General features: G+C 40.0%; 1 protein-coding gene across 2 annotated transcripts in view; it reads right to left on the reverse strand.

The window, feature by feature from the left end:
- The window catches only part of LOC147301558 (uncharacterized), a 32,468-nt gene extending 16,742 nt beyond the window's left edge, over positions 1-15,726 (reverse strand). The window contains exons 1-8 of one of the 2 annotated variants that reach the window (XM_086283060.1): positions 15,410-15,726; positions 14,390-14,599; positions 11,802-11,968; positions 11,478-11,506; positions 10,538-10,564; positions 9,182-9,234; positions 4,488-7,426; positions 4,232-4,390 (exon numbers count right to left, since the gene is read on the reverse strand). In XM_086283060.1, the coding sequence (XP_086139186.1) occupies positions 4,232-4,390; positions 4,488-7,426; positions 9,182-9,234; positions 10,538-10,564; positions 11,478-11,506; positions 11,802-11,968; positions 14,390-14,599; positions 15,410-15,488 (3,663 nt within the window). In that variant the 5' untranslated portion in view covers positions 15,489-15,726. The remainder of the gene's footprint in view (positions 1-4,231; positions 4,391-4,487; positions 7,427-9,181; positions 9,235-10,537; positions 10,565-11,477; positions 11,507-11,801; positions 11,969-14,389; positions 14,600-15,409) is intronic. The other variant, XM_086283061.1, reaches the window with a different exon arrangement.
- Positions 15,727-15,933: the final 207 nt, after the last annotated feature.

The following is a 15,933-nucleotide window of genomic DNA, read 5'->3' on the forward strand; positions in this document are numbered from 1 at the left end:
AAGTCTGAAACTCACAGAGATTTCTTATATGTACACTGACCTCAGTGCACTCTAGGTCTAATCCAGGTTCTGTTTCTAGTAGAATAGGCCTGAAACACCTTATCCAGGAAGTGTTCAGCACCAAATCAGCACCACTACAGTGGTGGGTCTTATCACCAACAGTGATGAGACAGCTTACAGGGAGGAGGTCAGCGCCCTGACCCACTGGTGTCAAGACAACCATCTCACCCTCAACGTCGCAAAGACAAAGGAGTTGATAGTGGACTTCCGGAGGTGCAGAGAAGTACACACCCCCATCACCATCAACGGCGCTGCTGTGGAGAGAGTGAGCAGCTTCCGGTTCCTTGGCGTACACCTGGCTGAGGATCTTACGTGGTCAGTACACACAAACAAAACAGTGAAGAAGGCGCAGCAGCGCCTCTTCTTTCTCAGGAGACTGAAAAGATTCGGCATGAGCCCCCGCATCCTCAGGACCTTCTATCACTGTGCCATTGAGAGCATCCTCACTGGATGCATCACCACCTGGTATGGCAACAGCACCGCCTACAACTGCAAAGCTCTCCAGCGAGTAGTGCGGTGCTCTGAACGGATAATTGGAGGTGAGCTTCCCTCCCTCCAAGACATCTACAGGAAGCGGTGCCTGAGGAAAGCGGGGAGGATCATCAAGGACTCCAGTCACCCCAGCCATAAACTGTTCAGACTACTTCCATCAGGAAGGAGGTTCTGCAGCATCCGGTCCCGTACCAGCAGACTGAGAGACAGCTTCTTCCATCATGCCATCAGACTGCTGAACACGTCATAGACACCTCAGCTTCACTACTGGAACTTCAACATTATGCACTCCATACTGTACAGTAACGCCACTGTTTTGCACATGTCTCAACTCTGTATATTTTTATATATTTTATTTATTGTTTACTCTATTTAATTTGTAAAATATGTGTACACACACACACACACACACACACACACACGTAGAAAAATATTTAGTATACACATCCAGAAATGCATATACTATTATATATTGTACATATATTTATTAGTTTCAGATGTAGCCATTCTTGTATTTTGCTTGTTTACATTATTGTATTTTGCACAACCCTGTTGCTTGTGAAGCTCGCACACAAGAATTTCACTCACATGTGCTGTACCAATGTACCTGCACATGTGATGTGACAATAAAAGTGATTTGATTTGATTTGATTTAAATCATCCGAGTGGTCACAAAAGCCAAGTTTATAGTTTCACAAGGCAGACTGGTCCTAGGTGTGAGGCTAGACTAAGAGTGATTATGAATATCACTATGATAAACTACAACAGCAAAAACCAAGTTATTCTGCCTAGAACAAAGTTACCAAGCACCTTACTCTAGTCCCGGGCCAGGGTTAGTAGCTTAGGATTGACTGCCTGGTTGAACGAGCCTTAACCCATGGGCTTCAGTGTATTATGGACTGAGCAGTCAGGGCATGATATTAGAGGCAGAGCTGATGTTGTTTTGCTCGGAACTGCTAAAGAACTGATGAATATTTCTGGAGAGAAGGTGGACTTCTCATTTGTCAGACAGTCTCATAGTTGAGATGAAAATAATCTCTTTAAATTACTTTTGGCTGTGAAATGTGTGCAGCTAAAAGCTGCAACGAAGGATGAGTGGACTCAAACTGTCAGAGAAAGAAACATTGACCTTTACTTAAGACTGCAATCTGTAAAGATTTAATACACTGTGAATAATTAACTATATAAATATATGGCTTTAAGTTGTAACAGTGGAAGTAAGTCTTTTTCCATATAAGTATTGTTCATGTCAGCCCTTTTTCTGCTTTAAATTATCAAGAAAAATGATCTGCTGATGGTGAGACGTACTCGGAAGACCTGCTAATGTTCATAAAGCTGGAGGTTTATACAGTCTTCTCAGAGAGTGACCACTGTGTGCATTTTTAAACACGTATTAGCTCTTCAAGTTGGAAGTCTTCCCACTTTGTAAAACCATCATGGAAAGACATAAACTGATAAATGGTTGGCCATTGGGTTTCTTGATGCCCAGTTAAAGTCATGCTTATCTGGATAAAAAACAGCATTTTGCATTTGCACTGTGCTTCTTCTTCTTCATGTGTGTTTCTGTGCTGCAGCAGAGCTCCTGCTGTTTCTATTATCCATTTCATACTCCCTCATTAACAAGCCTGACCCCGATACTTAAACCATAAACTGCCTTCCCGCGTCACTAACGTGGAGTGGAGCCTGAAAGCCTCCCGGCAGTTCGGGAACTCACCAGCGCTCTGCTTTCCTGGCAAAGCAGCTTTTTTTCCAGCAGCTCGTGGTGACTCACTGCTCATATACTGTACTGTGTGTCCTCTGCAGTTTTCCAGCTCTGTTTCTGCCTCATCGGCTCGTATAGCCAATTGCTGGCAGGGGGGAGGAAACTGAGCTCAAAAGCGTGAAGAATCCGAATGCGTGAAAAACAGGCAAAAGCCTTTAAAGACACAGCCAAACTCCTGAGTCTGCAGTTTGTGGGAAACCACAAGCAAGTCAGTTTGGTGATGAGTAAGTATGGTGGACGTCAGAGAAAGTAGTTAAAGAGAAGGAAGGAGTGAAGAAGAGGTGTCAGCAGGAAGCACAGAACCAAAACAAGGAGGAACAAAGTTAAAAACATTCTGAGATAAAAATCATTTCCAGAAAATCCCTGCTGTTTCCAACATAAAATAGCTCACAGAGTACAAACAACAATCATTGAGAAGGAGATGCTCCTCTTTTTAGGCCCCTAGACTCTAAACTGCTACTTTCATATGTTTGCATTTGCTTTGAACAACTTTGTGTTCAACAGACAAAAACTACAGTTACATTAAACAGGTCTCCTGGCACCTATAGCCCCAGGTACAGTGACTTGACCCATGTGTAAAGGGTTAGATAAACCGACACCAAGTAAGTAACAAAGATTGAAGTTCCTCTAATGCAAGGCTGGGGAACTCCAGGCCTCAAGGAACAGTGTCCTGCAGATTTAAGATATTACCCTGGGTCAACACACCTAAATCAAATGATTAGTTTATTACCAGGCCTCTGGAGAACTTAAAGACATGTTGGGGAGGTAATTTAGCCATTTAAATCAGGTGTTTTGGATCAAGGACCCATCTAAAACCTGCAGGACACCGGTCCTTGAGGCCTGGTGTTCCCCCACCCCCCTGTTCTAATGTCTACTTGAGGCTGGCTCCAGCAGTGATTCAGTGTTAGAATATCCACCTTTACAGCAGAAATACACATGTTTACCTGATACAAAAGCCTGTTACAAAAAAACCCCTAATTTCCCCCTTCATAACAACTATACAGGGGATAATTTTTATAACTCATCTGTTTAAATTGTATTAAGACTCAAGGTTTGTATTATTAGAGGCATGACCTCGTAGACTGGCAGACAGATGATGACATATGGAGCTGTAGCTGCTAGCTGTCTTCCAGGCTTCGTGTCAGCAAATCGATTCCCTAGGATAGACTGTGTTTGTGCTGTTGAGCTTTTTGGAGCATTTTAAATGTAATTGTGTGAGTACTAGTATGGCTGTTCTATGCTTAATTGTACTAATAGGCCATTCAAGAAGTCTCTTTTGGTGAGCGAAATTTTGGGATTTTATTTATATGTTAATTAGCACAAATGTACAAGTATTTGTGTCAGCTTGCTGAGAAAACTAGCTAGCATTTGCCAATAATTTGGGACTCCACTCTGACTTTGACATTTTCACTTCCTACTCCAAAAAAACACCGCACCACCAGACCTAATATTAAGCCTTAAAAAGAGTTTTCAAATCCATTTCACTCACTGAAATAAACTCAATTAAATAGCTGCACTGATTTCATGAAAGATTGACCACAGATTCTAAGGTTCTTCTTCAGATTTGTTGAGTCATTAATATTTGCATTAATATTCTTGGTTTATATGAATGAAAAAAGAATCACACTCCTTCTCCTACTCTTTTTCATTTGACATTTTTGGCTGTTATCTAATGCAAAGAATTTGCAGTCAAGCATATAAAATTCTTTAGAAAAATACCCGTGAGTATACTCTTAATGCTGTATACAAGTCACTGTTCAGGTAATGACTACAGCAGGTATGTTGATATCTCAGAAAGTCATGTATATCCAACCCAACATTTCATAGTGGTAAAGCATCTTAAAAAGTGCACATTACATGGCATGTCTGCACAGACCCCTTCATATATAGAGCAGATTGAAAATAAAGTTGACTCACCCTGCGTTTGAAGTGTCTGGCCAGCTGCTGATACTCAAAGCTGCTTGGGTCTCTCAGCGCATCGTTGTAGATTTCCTCTTTCAGTTTCATGCTCAACTCTACCACCTCATCCTTCAGGGGCCTCGGGGGCAGAAGTAACGTGTCTATCTCATTGCCAATCTAAATTTGAAGGTAGGCATACGGATATGGGGTTGGTACTGGAATGTCATGTATGAAGGGATTACCTCAAGTCATCTGATTAAACATATCTTCTTACCAAGTTCTCCTCCTCATCCTCCAACTTGAAGCCATTGTTTCCAAAAAAGTTGCCATTTACGTCATAAACCCTCTCTGTAAGATCGGGAAAGTTACCATTATTGTATTCGACCACATACTTGGTCGTAACCTCCAAATAGGAAGTAGGGGTAGACTCCTCAGTGGCACCCAGTGTAGTACTTTGTGTTCTCTCTTCAGTGAAATCCACAACTGTTTCTAGGGTGATGGAATCAACTGACTCAGGTGCCACTTCTAGTGGAGTCTCTGTTAAGATTTCATCCACTTCTTCAGTTGGGGAGTCACCCTCAGCTGATTCTTGATCAGGGTCTTCTAAAGCTACCGGGATACTGCCCTCATCTGAGGCACCATCTTCCTTACTGGGAAGCTCTTTAGGAGACTCTGGGGTGACCCCCTTAGGGGTTTCTACCTCTGAAATTGTGTCTGGTTGGGCATCAGTGACAGCTTTTGGAGATTTTTCAAGTGGAGCCTTTGAGATTTCTTCCTCACTTCCCACTTCAGATCCACCTGGAGGTTCCACTGTTATCTCAGGTGCAGATGTCTCTGTGTCTTCTGGAACAACAACAAGCACAGGAGTGATTTCTTCATCAGATTCTGAAGGGGTCTCTGTAACTTCTGGTGAAGTTTCATCTGTTTCTGGATCTTCAAATCCAGCTTCTTTCTCCGTTACCTCATCTAAGCTCTCAGAGGCAGCTTCTTCTCTGTCCTCAAATGTTTCCCCTTCAGCTGCTTCTTGAGTTTTATTGACAGATGTTAAAACAAAATCAGGTTTATCATCCTCCGTTATTATTTTGGGTTTTGATTGTTCTATAGATTGTCTTGTTGGTTCATTTTTTTCACCAGTTTCTTTTATAGATTCAATTTGGGCTGGTTCTGTTGTGGGTTGTGTTTTTTCTGTAGTATCTTTGATGAGTTCGCCTTCTCTTGGTTCTTCTGTGGGTACTGCTTTGAGTTCTGGTCCTTCTGCTTCTTGAACTGGGTCATTTTTGAGTTCAGGTTTCACTGTCATTTCTTCACTTAGTTCTGTTTTTCTTGTCGGTTCTCTCTTGGGTTGTGGTGACTTCTCATGAATCTCTTCTACGGATTTGGCCTCTGTCACTGGTTTTTCTATTAGTTCTGTCTTTTCTGTGGTTTCTTTAACAGGTTCCAGTTCTTGTGCCAATTCTTCCAGAGGTTTAGTCTCTTCTCTGATGACTTCTACAAGTTCTACTTCTTCTGCTGGTTCTATTGTGGGCTCAGTCTCCTTTGTTGTTTCTTCTATGGGTTTGACATCCTTTGTAGTCATTTCTGAAGGTTCTACTATATCTACAATTTCTTCCACAGGTTTGAGAGGTTCAGGTTCATGTAAAGTTTCCACTAAAAGTTTTGGTTGTTCTGTAGTTTCTTCCTTTCTTCCTTCCTCCTGTACAGTTTCTCTAAAGTCATCACTTGTATCATCTTCATCTTTAACTGGTTCTCCTGTAGCTTCCGATATTTTCCCTTCTATCTGTGTTACATGTTTTTCCTCTTCAAAAGGTATTTCTACAACTACCTCAGCTCTTTCTTCTTCTGTTGTGTCTGTTGCGACATCGTCTGAGGTTATTAATGTAGTCTCCATTATAACTGTCGCCTCTTCAGCTTTTTTGTGTAGTTCTTTTGCTGCTGCTTCTGGTGCTGTTACTGTTTGAACTGCAACTTCTTCAGCAACTGTATCTTTTGGCCCTTCTACACCAGTCTGTGTTATTTGTTTAGTCCTATCTACCAGAACAACCTCTTCTTGTTTGACTTCTGCTTTTACCTCCTCTTTTGACACCACTGGTATTTCTTCTTTGCTGTGTTCCTTGGATGTAGTTATCTGTATTGTTGGCGGTTCCTCTGTGACACTATATTTTTCACCTTTGTTATGTTCTAATATTAGAACAGGCTTAGAAGTAACCTCAGCCATTAGTGTTGGTTTGTCCTTTGGAGTGTATTCAACAACTGTTACTTCCATCTTATGTGTTGTCGTCAGAATTGAGGCCTGGGAGGGGACTTCTGTTTCTACATTTGAGGTAGATCCTTGTTTTGGAGTCACATTATTGAATATTTCAGCTTCTTCTTCTGCATCTGTTATCAGTAATACAGTTTCTGTTGCTTCTGTGATGACTTTGGTTACTTCTTGGCTCACCTCTACAACTGCCTTTGAAGGATGTTCTACTGGAGGTGCATGTATTTTGCCTTCAGCTTCTTCAGGAATTGGAAGTGGTATTGCTTCATCAATTGGCTCTTGTAAATCCTCTGAGGGTTTCTCTACAAAATCCTCAGTGAACGTTTTGTCATGGATATCCAGAGATTTTTCTGGAATTCGTTTAATTTCTGTCTCAACAGCATCTTCCGTGGTTGCCTTAGGGATGTGCTGTATCATGACTTCTGAAGGAGCCTCAGAGGTCACCTTCGGATGTACCTTCTGCCCTAATTCCTCCAATGTGATAGTTTCTGATGCTGTGGTGGGCTTCTGAAGAACCACAACAGTTTCTTCTGTGGGTGCTTCATGGGCCACAACCTCTAATGGAGGTTTCTCACCTTTTGGGGTAACTTCCTGAATGACCTCAGAGTCAACTATGATCACATTTTCAGGGATGATCCCAATGATCTTGTCATCTTCAACTACAGCCTCCTCCTTATCTGATATTTCAGGGATAGTTTTGTCTTCCCCAATTTCCTGATCGATCCAATTTAAAGGCTTATGTGTAACAGCGTAATCAGCCTCTGTTGCCACCTCCACAGAATCCTCAAGCAGGCCCCCAACACTTAAAACCTCAGTGTTAATGTGTGCCGTAGACTCTTGATGTGGACCTTTAGTCACAGAGACCGGAGGAACCCAAGAAGTGACCTCAAGATCTACAGTAAGATCGTCTTGCTTGATTGTGATTGTCTCTGATCCAATGATGATGTCACTCTCTCCTATAGTTGCAAAAAAGAAGAGAAAACTTAAAGGAGGAGGACAAAGAAAAGGTAGCATTTTAAGCATTACAACCAAATTCTACTGCAGAATTTTTAAATTTTGCTCACCTTATTGTTGATACACTAATCTCGAATACAACAAATAACAACACCAAAACATTTCTGTATATATATTTAACTTATCAGATATCCTAAATGGGTTCTTTGTAACAATGAGGGTAAGTATAAAATGCTTAAAAGAACTGAAGAGAAGAGCACCAGTTTTTAAGAAATACTCAGTTTATCCTCGCTATTGCAGTTTTCAGCTTCATAATACAAGGTGTGTCCTTTGCCTCCTTGTTCCTGCTTGTAATTGACATTGACTGCAGAGCTGAAGAATGTTACTTAACAATGCTAACCTGTGACCTAAAGTTCCACTGGAAGTCTGCCATGTTTTCCCTCTGGATAAAATAACTTCCAGGTCTGCCAACAAGTAACTAATCCTTAAAATGATCTGCTAAAAAAAAGGCTGCAATTCATGACTTCTGACAGCAGGGGTTCTGTTGAGAATCTCATTGAGATCTGGGGACTATCATGAACGTCACTGACTTCATGAACCAAGAGTGTCATGAAAACATTCTGCAGTTTTCTTTCTATTGGATGTCAATGTGAAGACCTCATAGCCGATGCACTTTGACAGAAATCATACTGATGATGACATGAAACAAAAACAAGGTCAAAATGAACCATCTGTAGCTGTGATTTCACTAACCCTGATAGTTGTCCTGCAGTAACTCTGTCATGTCCACATTTCTGCTCCCAGTCCTCTACTCAGTCTCCATCCATTGACCAGACAGTTGCCCGTAAATAGGCTTACAGATCTATTCTGAGAGTGGAGCGTGTCACGGGAATCAGCCTCCTGCACCCACTCCTACTTCACATAAGTCAGATTTGGTTGTAAGGTGAGTGACTGCGGCTGCTGACACTTTGTGCCACCAATTGGGGTTTCAACAAAGACTTTCAGTGGCTCGTAAAAGAGTCACCAGTAAGGCACTAATCTGTATGCACATCCAGTCCATAGATTCCTTCAGCTAGTTGTAAAGCCCATTCATGAATATTTGTTAGGGCTATGCCAAAGATGGCAAAACATCCCTAAACTAGAAGTTTTTGGCATGCACAGGGGCTTCTCAAATCAGTATTTTTTTTTTCAATTTATCAGTTTTAAACCAAAGTCCTGGTGGGTTTATCAACTTCCTTGACCCACAATTTATTAGGGTACAATAGATAATGATAACACCCTTCTCTGTACAAGTTGGCTGAGATATATCTTTGGAGATGCATAAATCAAGTAATCAGCAATGGTCCACCTTGTGTACACGTGTAGCCACATGTTGAGGCTACAGTGAGCCGTGATTGGCTTTTGTCCAAAACGTGTTTCTGGACAAAGCTGAGCTTTCTGACCAAACAGAGTAAAAGGCTCTGTCTGCCAAGTTACTAAGTTACTACCAAAAATATCTTCATGTACTTTGTGTTCTTAAAAATAAAATTGGTCAAAGTTAAGGACGTTTTGAATAACTGGCTTATACTGACCAGAGCACAGAGCTCAAAAGACAAATATTGCCAGATGAACTGATTACCATGATGGGAATTATTTCTGATACACTGGAAAATAACTAAAGCATCTAGTAGTATCTTAAGAATAACTGCTTATTGTATTAAAAGCTCATTAGAACATTGAAAGGGTAATGGAGACTCCCTGATATCAAAAATATTTACCTGGTGAGATCTCGGTCACTGCATCTCCAGTCTGAGTGGTCGGTGTCTCCGAGCTACAAGACAAACAGAGACAAAAAGCAAAGCATTTAGCAAAAATGTGATTTATCTCCTCTAGCACTCAGCTGAGAGAAACATCATTTAACCAGTAGGACAGTGCCAGCTTCTTTAATACTAATGCTTTAATACTTCTGTTTTTGTCCTCTTCTGTGATGGTGTGCTGTGAAGTCTAACTTTGTCTAGTAAACAAAGATTTGATGTGCTACAAAAGACATATAAAGCATGATAATGTGACTTCTAAAGGGGAACATCATCTGTTTTAAGGTTTCTATGTCCTTCTTGTTTCCCAGTTTAGTGAGAAGAACAATTTTAAAGTCTCGTATTTATGTCCAACATTTACCAAACCCTACAGGTCCACAAACCCTGGAGCCTCATTCATTGTCAATGTACACAAAACATCTGTGAATCCTTAAAATAGTTGGCATTCCCCTTTAAACTTATTAAACTGCAACAATTCCCATGCAGCTGGACTGAGGAATTTTTATTAACAAAAACCACACAACTGTAAAATAAATAAATAAACATGCAGCAAGCCAAAGAAAGCAGAGATGATAAACAAGCCACGCACGCGAGCACTTCCCTTTCTCTTCTCCAACCTCTAAAACTGGCCAGCGTCCTGCCAGAGTAGAAAGCAACAAAGCTCAGTTTTCTGTCTCTGGGATGGAGTCATTAAAGCTCTTCAAAATCTCTAGATTAGACTAAAGTTGACATTTTTTTTTATTTATTTTCTACTCTGATACATTTTGATCTTAGTGCTAATGCCAACGAACACTGTCAGATATATTCTGTAAACATAGACATAGTGTTAAATAATGAGTTAACCACTGTTCTTTCAACTGTCTGAACTATGTCATGCATTTATTTACCACACACAGCTCAGAAAGTCTGATGTTTGCCCCTCAGCTGGCTTCCAGAAAAGGGGGTAGGGTGGGACGGGGGTGTTAAAGAAACAGTTTAGAGTACAATGTCAGTCACATGTGTTTAATCTCTGTAATATTCTCGATATTTATATTTGTATATATATATTAGGACCTGATTTCACTTTGTAATATATACATTATTTAATTTAGTTCAGTCATTTACCCTCCTTATTGATTTGGAGCAATTTCCTTAGAAATTTATAGAGTATTCTGATTCTGAAGGGCTGCATAGAGATTCAGCAATTATAAATAATAAGTAATAAGTTCTGAAATCCCAGAGTCAGAATATAGAGCACTAAATTAGCAAAATAGGTCTCCTAATTCCACTGTCTGACTCCAGCCCAGCTCTGTGGTTGGTGTTCAGTGTCTGCAGGCCTACCTGCATGGAGTAGGGCTGATGGGCACACTGCAGCAGGTGATCAAACACAACATAGATGTAAATACACAACCACCACTTTTAGTTTTTGAACTAATCACTGCTGGTACAAAAAGTCTAACAAACCATTTACCTCAGTGTCAGGTCCTCAGAAATCTTATTGATTTAATACTGATTAAACTTAATTTAATACTGTTAGGCTATACATAGTGCATAAACTCATAATTTGCTTTGAACTAGCGTTGTACAATGTGTTGTATTGAAGTGAGATATTTTATTTTAAAGACCACAGACTTATTAAGTTAAAAATAATGTTCTAGGAAAGCAATAAACTAAGAATTACATGTATCCATCCATTCTCTTCCACTTATCCAATTCAGGGTGGCGCGGAGCTATCCCAGCTACCATAGGGTGAGGGGCAGGGTACACCCTGGACAGGTCGCCAGTCTGTCACTGGGCCAACACATAGAGACAGACAACCATTCTCACTCACATTCACACCTATGGGTAATTTAGATTCAACAATTAACCTAACCCCACTAACTGCATGTCTTTGGGCTGTGGGAGGAAGCCGGACTAATATGGACGCAAATATGGGGAGAACATGCAAAGTCCACACAGAAAGACCCTAATGGTTGAATTATACTTAGGACTTTTTTGCTGTGAGGCAACCGTGCTAACCACTGTGTGACTGTGCTGCTGAATTACATGTAGACTGTTTATAATTAGCAGTATTATCAAAGTTGTTGATTAAGATTTTGTTGCTTGAAAGCTTTCAAAGTTCAAATCGTTAAATAGTCCTGTCTGACCTGACAACATTATTTACTGTTTTTTACTTTTTAAGATATCCATGGACATGACACGTCACTTAGTGATTTGTTAAATTTATATTTGTACAGTTTACACAATAACACATTTGACTGTCTAATTGCTGGTAACTTACATGTTCATTGCAGCAACCAGAGCAACTCTCTGAAATACAGAAAAACACATAATCAGCAAAGAATATCACCAAAATTTACAACTTCCCAAAGAAGCACGAATATGGTTTGCTTTAGCCTGTTAATTTTAATTTAACGTGGATGGGGAAGAATGGAAAACCACAGCAATCTTCTTTTTGTAAATGTATAATGATGAGAACAGTGGAGAATAAAACGTTTTGCACCAATACCACTATCTGAAAGCAGGGCTGCAACTTATAAATATTTTTATTATTGTTTAAGATATCAATTAATGGATCAATTATTAGCTTTAGTGGTGTTCTTACACTCCTGATGAGACTCCGATGCTCCTCTGATTGGCTGAAGAATCTGCCTATGTCCATGACACTGATGGAGCCATCCATGCAGCGGCTCACCCAGCCCTGGTACTCATCCCGCTCGGGCAGCCGATCCCAGAAGATCTTAAAGGCCTCCCAAACTGTCTCCTGACACACTAAAACACACAGAGACACCAATTACTGAAGATAATAAGATCCTGAAAGGTAAAATTTACTGTTGGGTCCACATTAAAAAACAAAAGTTGTCTGTAAGGCTGTCACTTGTCAGGTTTGTGGTCCTCACAAAGCTACATGACTATTTTAGACATAATCTTGCCCAAACAAGCAGCTTTTTGTCTGCCTCCATTTTTTTACTTCAACAACTAATAGCACCCCTGCAAGCTCTGACTGATAGGACTTTTAACCTATATCTGACGTAATGTAAATGTGAAAACTCAACAGGTAAATCATATCAACCCTCAAGTCTGAAGAGAAGAGGAATTATTATGTATTTACTGTGTTGATACTTGCAGAAGGGCTAGCTGCCTTTTATTTTTACTTATATGGACAGTGGATACATCTTTTCTTGAGTGAGTTAAAAATCCCTTTATAATAAGAATAAGTGAATGTTTTCCATAAGCTGCTGTGATATTTTCCCAGATTTCTTTACTTTTTTGGGGGATGAAAGGGAAATTATCACAGAGGAATCTGCAAAAAGACCCAAGGTGGTCAAAAACAATGGAAATCAAAAAAGAGACTAAAATTAGACTATAAATGTATATAAATATCTGTAATTCCATATGATTAGAGGCTTCTTTAGATAGTGCTCTGTTATTCAACCAAGTGGTGCTCCACTCAAGTGTTTTTGAGAGGGTACAACATTTCCATATTATAAATCCGGTCCACATCTAAAGCAAGTACATTTTAAAAACACCTTTGTCTTCAGGCCAAGATCCATCCACCAACAAAAAAGCCACGGTGCTGCTTCTATTTGTTGCTTTTTGTCACTTTGAACACATTTCTTAATGCTAATCTCCTGGGGCTACAGTGGACATATAGTAGTTGTAGTAAGTTACATAGTAATGTGAATGTGCTCAAAGAAATCAATGAATCTGAAGAGAAAGTGCAATGGAAAAGAAACGAGGCCTAAAAAGAGCTGGAGGGAAAGAAACATGATGGATGGTTGATGAGATGTAATTTCAACCACATCTGCACTTTGAGGGAAAAAACATAATAATTCATCTGAGCAGAGCTGAGGTGATTGATGAAACCCTGTAATAACGTCTGTTTCTTCAGCAATATCACATTGCTGTTGCTTTATACAAAGTTTGAACCAAGAATACCCCCCCAAAGGAAAAAAAAACTGAATGTGTTTAAGGGGTTGTTAGTTATTGGTGTGGGATTAGTTTTTAGTTAGCATCATGCCAGCAGAAACCACGTCCAAGCATTGATGAAATCATAAGCATAACTAATTTTAATGTTATAATCATGCACATGACACAGGGACAGTATGTGATCAGAGAAATTTAAATCAAGGAACAAATTCCAGCAATGAAGGTCAGAAAATAGCATCAGTATAAACGAGGAAATACTTTTTTTTGTTTCTGGCATCAGAGAAAAGAAACACAGATGTTTCATTTGCTATTTAATTAAAAAGATTTTTTGTTCTGTACAAAATGTCATTTATGAGTCTGTTTACATGAATTCAATCAAATCAACAGTAAGATTATGAGGCATGTGAAAGAAATCCTTTCATGCCAAAAGCATTCAGTGCTTGTTTCTGAAACCTTCCCCGTTGTGTTTACTTTGGGCTTTTTTTCCCCATTATTACTGATCATTGTATTATTTTAATATGTTCAGGTTATGAGACGGATGAATTACGAAGCTGTTGTATTTGTGGTTCTTTGTGTATTTGAGTGCATTGTGTTAAATCCTGTTGCATGACTCCTGCCAACATTTGCTGTAACAGCAATAAAGTTAATTTAGCTCATGTGTTGGTCCAGTTTGCTTTGGCTCATTTTGCTGCTATTTAAAAAAAAATCTGAACTTTTTAATGATTGTTCTGTTTCTTTTGACCCAAATAGAGACTGGGACACACAGAGACATGTTTTCACTGTAATAAAGGTTTGAAGCTGATTGTTCACCTTGGAACCATGTGAGCTTTACTCAGTGGTTTCTTTAAGTGCTTATGTCTGTGTTGTTGTGTTAAGGTGTAAGCCATAGCTAGACTTAAATACAGAGAGATGTTTTTTGATTGATATAGAGGGATAAACTTGATTAAAGTAGAGATTTGACTCATGCTTTAAATCTGCTCAAAATCCCAGCAACTCAACACAATTGACAGAACTGAAACCAAAAGGCTGAACGAGCTGATCGGCTTGTTAAGAAACAGTGCATCTGGCGTTGCATGACCTCTGACCTCTGCCACAGAGGTGACAGCAGACTTGCTGCTCAAGCTTATGCTTTGATCAGAGCCTAAGTGAAAACGCTCTAGCTTTGAAGAGAAGATGAAGGGGAAAACCTTGTCGCCTGCAGGCACAAATATCAAAATTAAGGCAGGTGAATCGAAAGAAGTGCAGATGGGCGGAGAGATGTACCTCTGAGATGGAAGTAGCTGAGGTGGTTCGCAATAGCTTGGTCGAACGTCTCCTGAGAGCAAAGCTTGACTCCGCTGGGAAACAAGACGTCCCTCTTCCTTCGAGATAGAGCGCCGTGTCGTCTGTATAACAACTCATCAGAGGCTGCCATTGGCTCTCCTGTAGATTCTCCACTCTCCTCCAAACCCACCTCCAGCTCAAAGGTGGCATCTGTGGTTTAAATTAATATTAGTGCTGCTTTATACTTAATATTAAGGACAGCTAAAGTACATGGTACTGCTTTACAGGTACCTGACTGTTACCTTAAAGTTACTTCATATTTAAAAACAAATTATAGGTTCTGTCTGTTTTTGTCAGGTTTTTTATTTTTTTTATTTTATTTCTGTTAGGACCGGAACTAACAGTGCTTTAAATTATAATCACCTAATCAAAATATTTGCCAAATAGCCTTTGGTTGATTGACTAGTTGATAAATTAGTTGATTTTAAGGGAGCAGTTTTAAACTTTATTGAAGGTTATTGTTGCAGTTTGAGTTTGACCTCATTGTAACATAGTAAGTTACCACACTGAGTACCAGAGGTATAATTCTATTGTATATTCCTCCTTAAACTCTATCCCATCCTTCCCATTTTTAATGTGTCACTGGTCTTCCTTTGACGGCCCATTTGAGGGCCACACCTCCCCAGATTAGGAGCCGCTGATTAAAATGGCTCCAGCAGGAAAACACTACTGAAGATTCGATGTGTCAGGATCAATAATCTGACCAAAGTAAATAGAATTAGTGCTACTCCAAACTTTCACTTGACTGATGGTGCTGTTTTTCCCCTGTTATGCAATTCTTCAGCTCATACTAGAAAATTTTTATTAAAAGAATCAAAGTATGTGATACATCGGTCATGACTTTTACTGTGATATTTTGCTGATGACACTGTGCTTTTACTTTGTAAAGCAGCACTATCATTCAGAGCATTTTATCAATAAAAGGAAAGAAATAACTGTTAATAACATCAACATACAGACCTGTTTCCATGTACAAGCAGCATGAAAGCAGCATGGCCCCAAGCACCCACAGCACCAGCTTCCCACACTTTCCAACCATTTCTCAAAAAGAAAACCACCTCCCCGAAAGATCCACCCTGGACTCGCTGCTCCTTATTTCCACGTTCTCAGCTCATCAGCAACTTCCCGCTCATCCATCCACCAGTTCTCATGGCAGAAGAAACAGAAAAAGAGAAGACAAAAGAGATCCTAAAGTGTGTGCTGTCTGCAGGCCGCTTCCTCTCAGGTGAGCAGATGGGACTTTGCTGCTACTGCCGGAGATTTTTTTCCTCTTCGCTCTAATCCTATTTGTTAAGCTGCTGGAGTGGATGACTGTCAGAGCCACGTTGCGACGGGCCAGTCAGAAGGAAATCAAACAAACAGGCTGTGTCGGGCAAGGAGACAGTGCACAGGGTTAAAACTTAGTGGTAAAATATAGAGTTAAGCCCAAGAAAATGTGAGACGACAGGTTAAATCCAGACCTAGGTAACAACATTAACCACCAC

This window comes from Aulonocara sp. 'chitande type north' Nkhata Bay, linkage group LG23, assembly GCF_057382095.1.
Source record: "Aulonocara sp. 'chitande type north' Nkhata Bay isolate Kocher_YH1m ecotype deep benthic linkage group LG23, A_spYH_male_GT1.1, whole genome shotgun sequence".
In the NCBI taxonomy this organism is placed as follows: domain Eukaryota; kingdom Metazoa; phylum Chordata; class Actinopteri; order Cichliformes; family Cichlidae; genus Aulonocara; species Aulonocara sp. 'chitande type north' Nkhata Bay.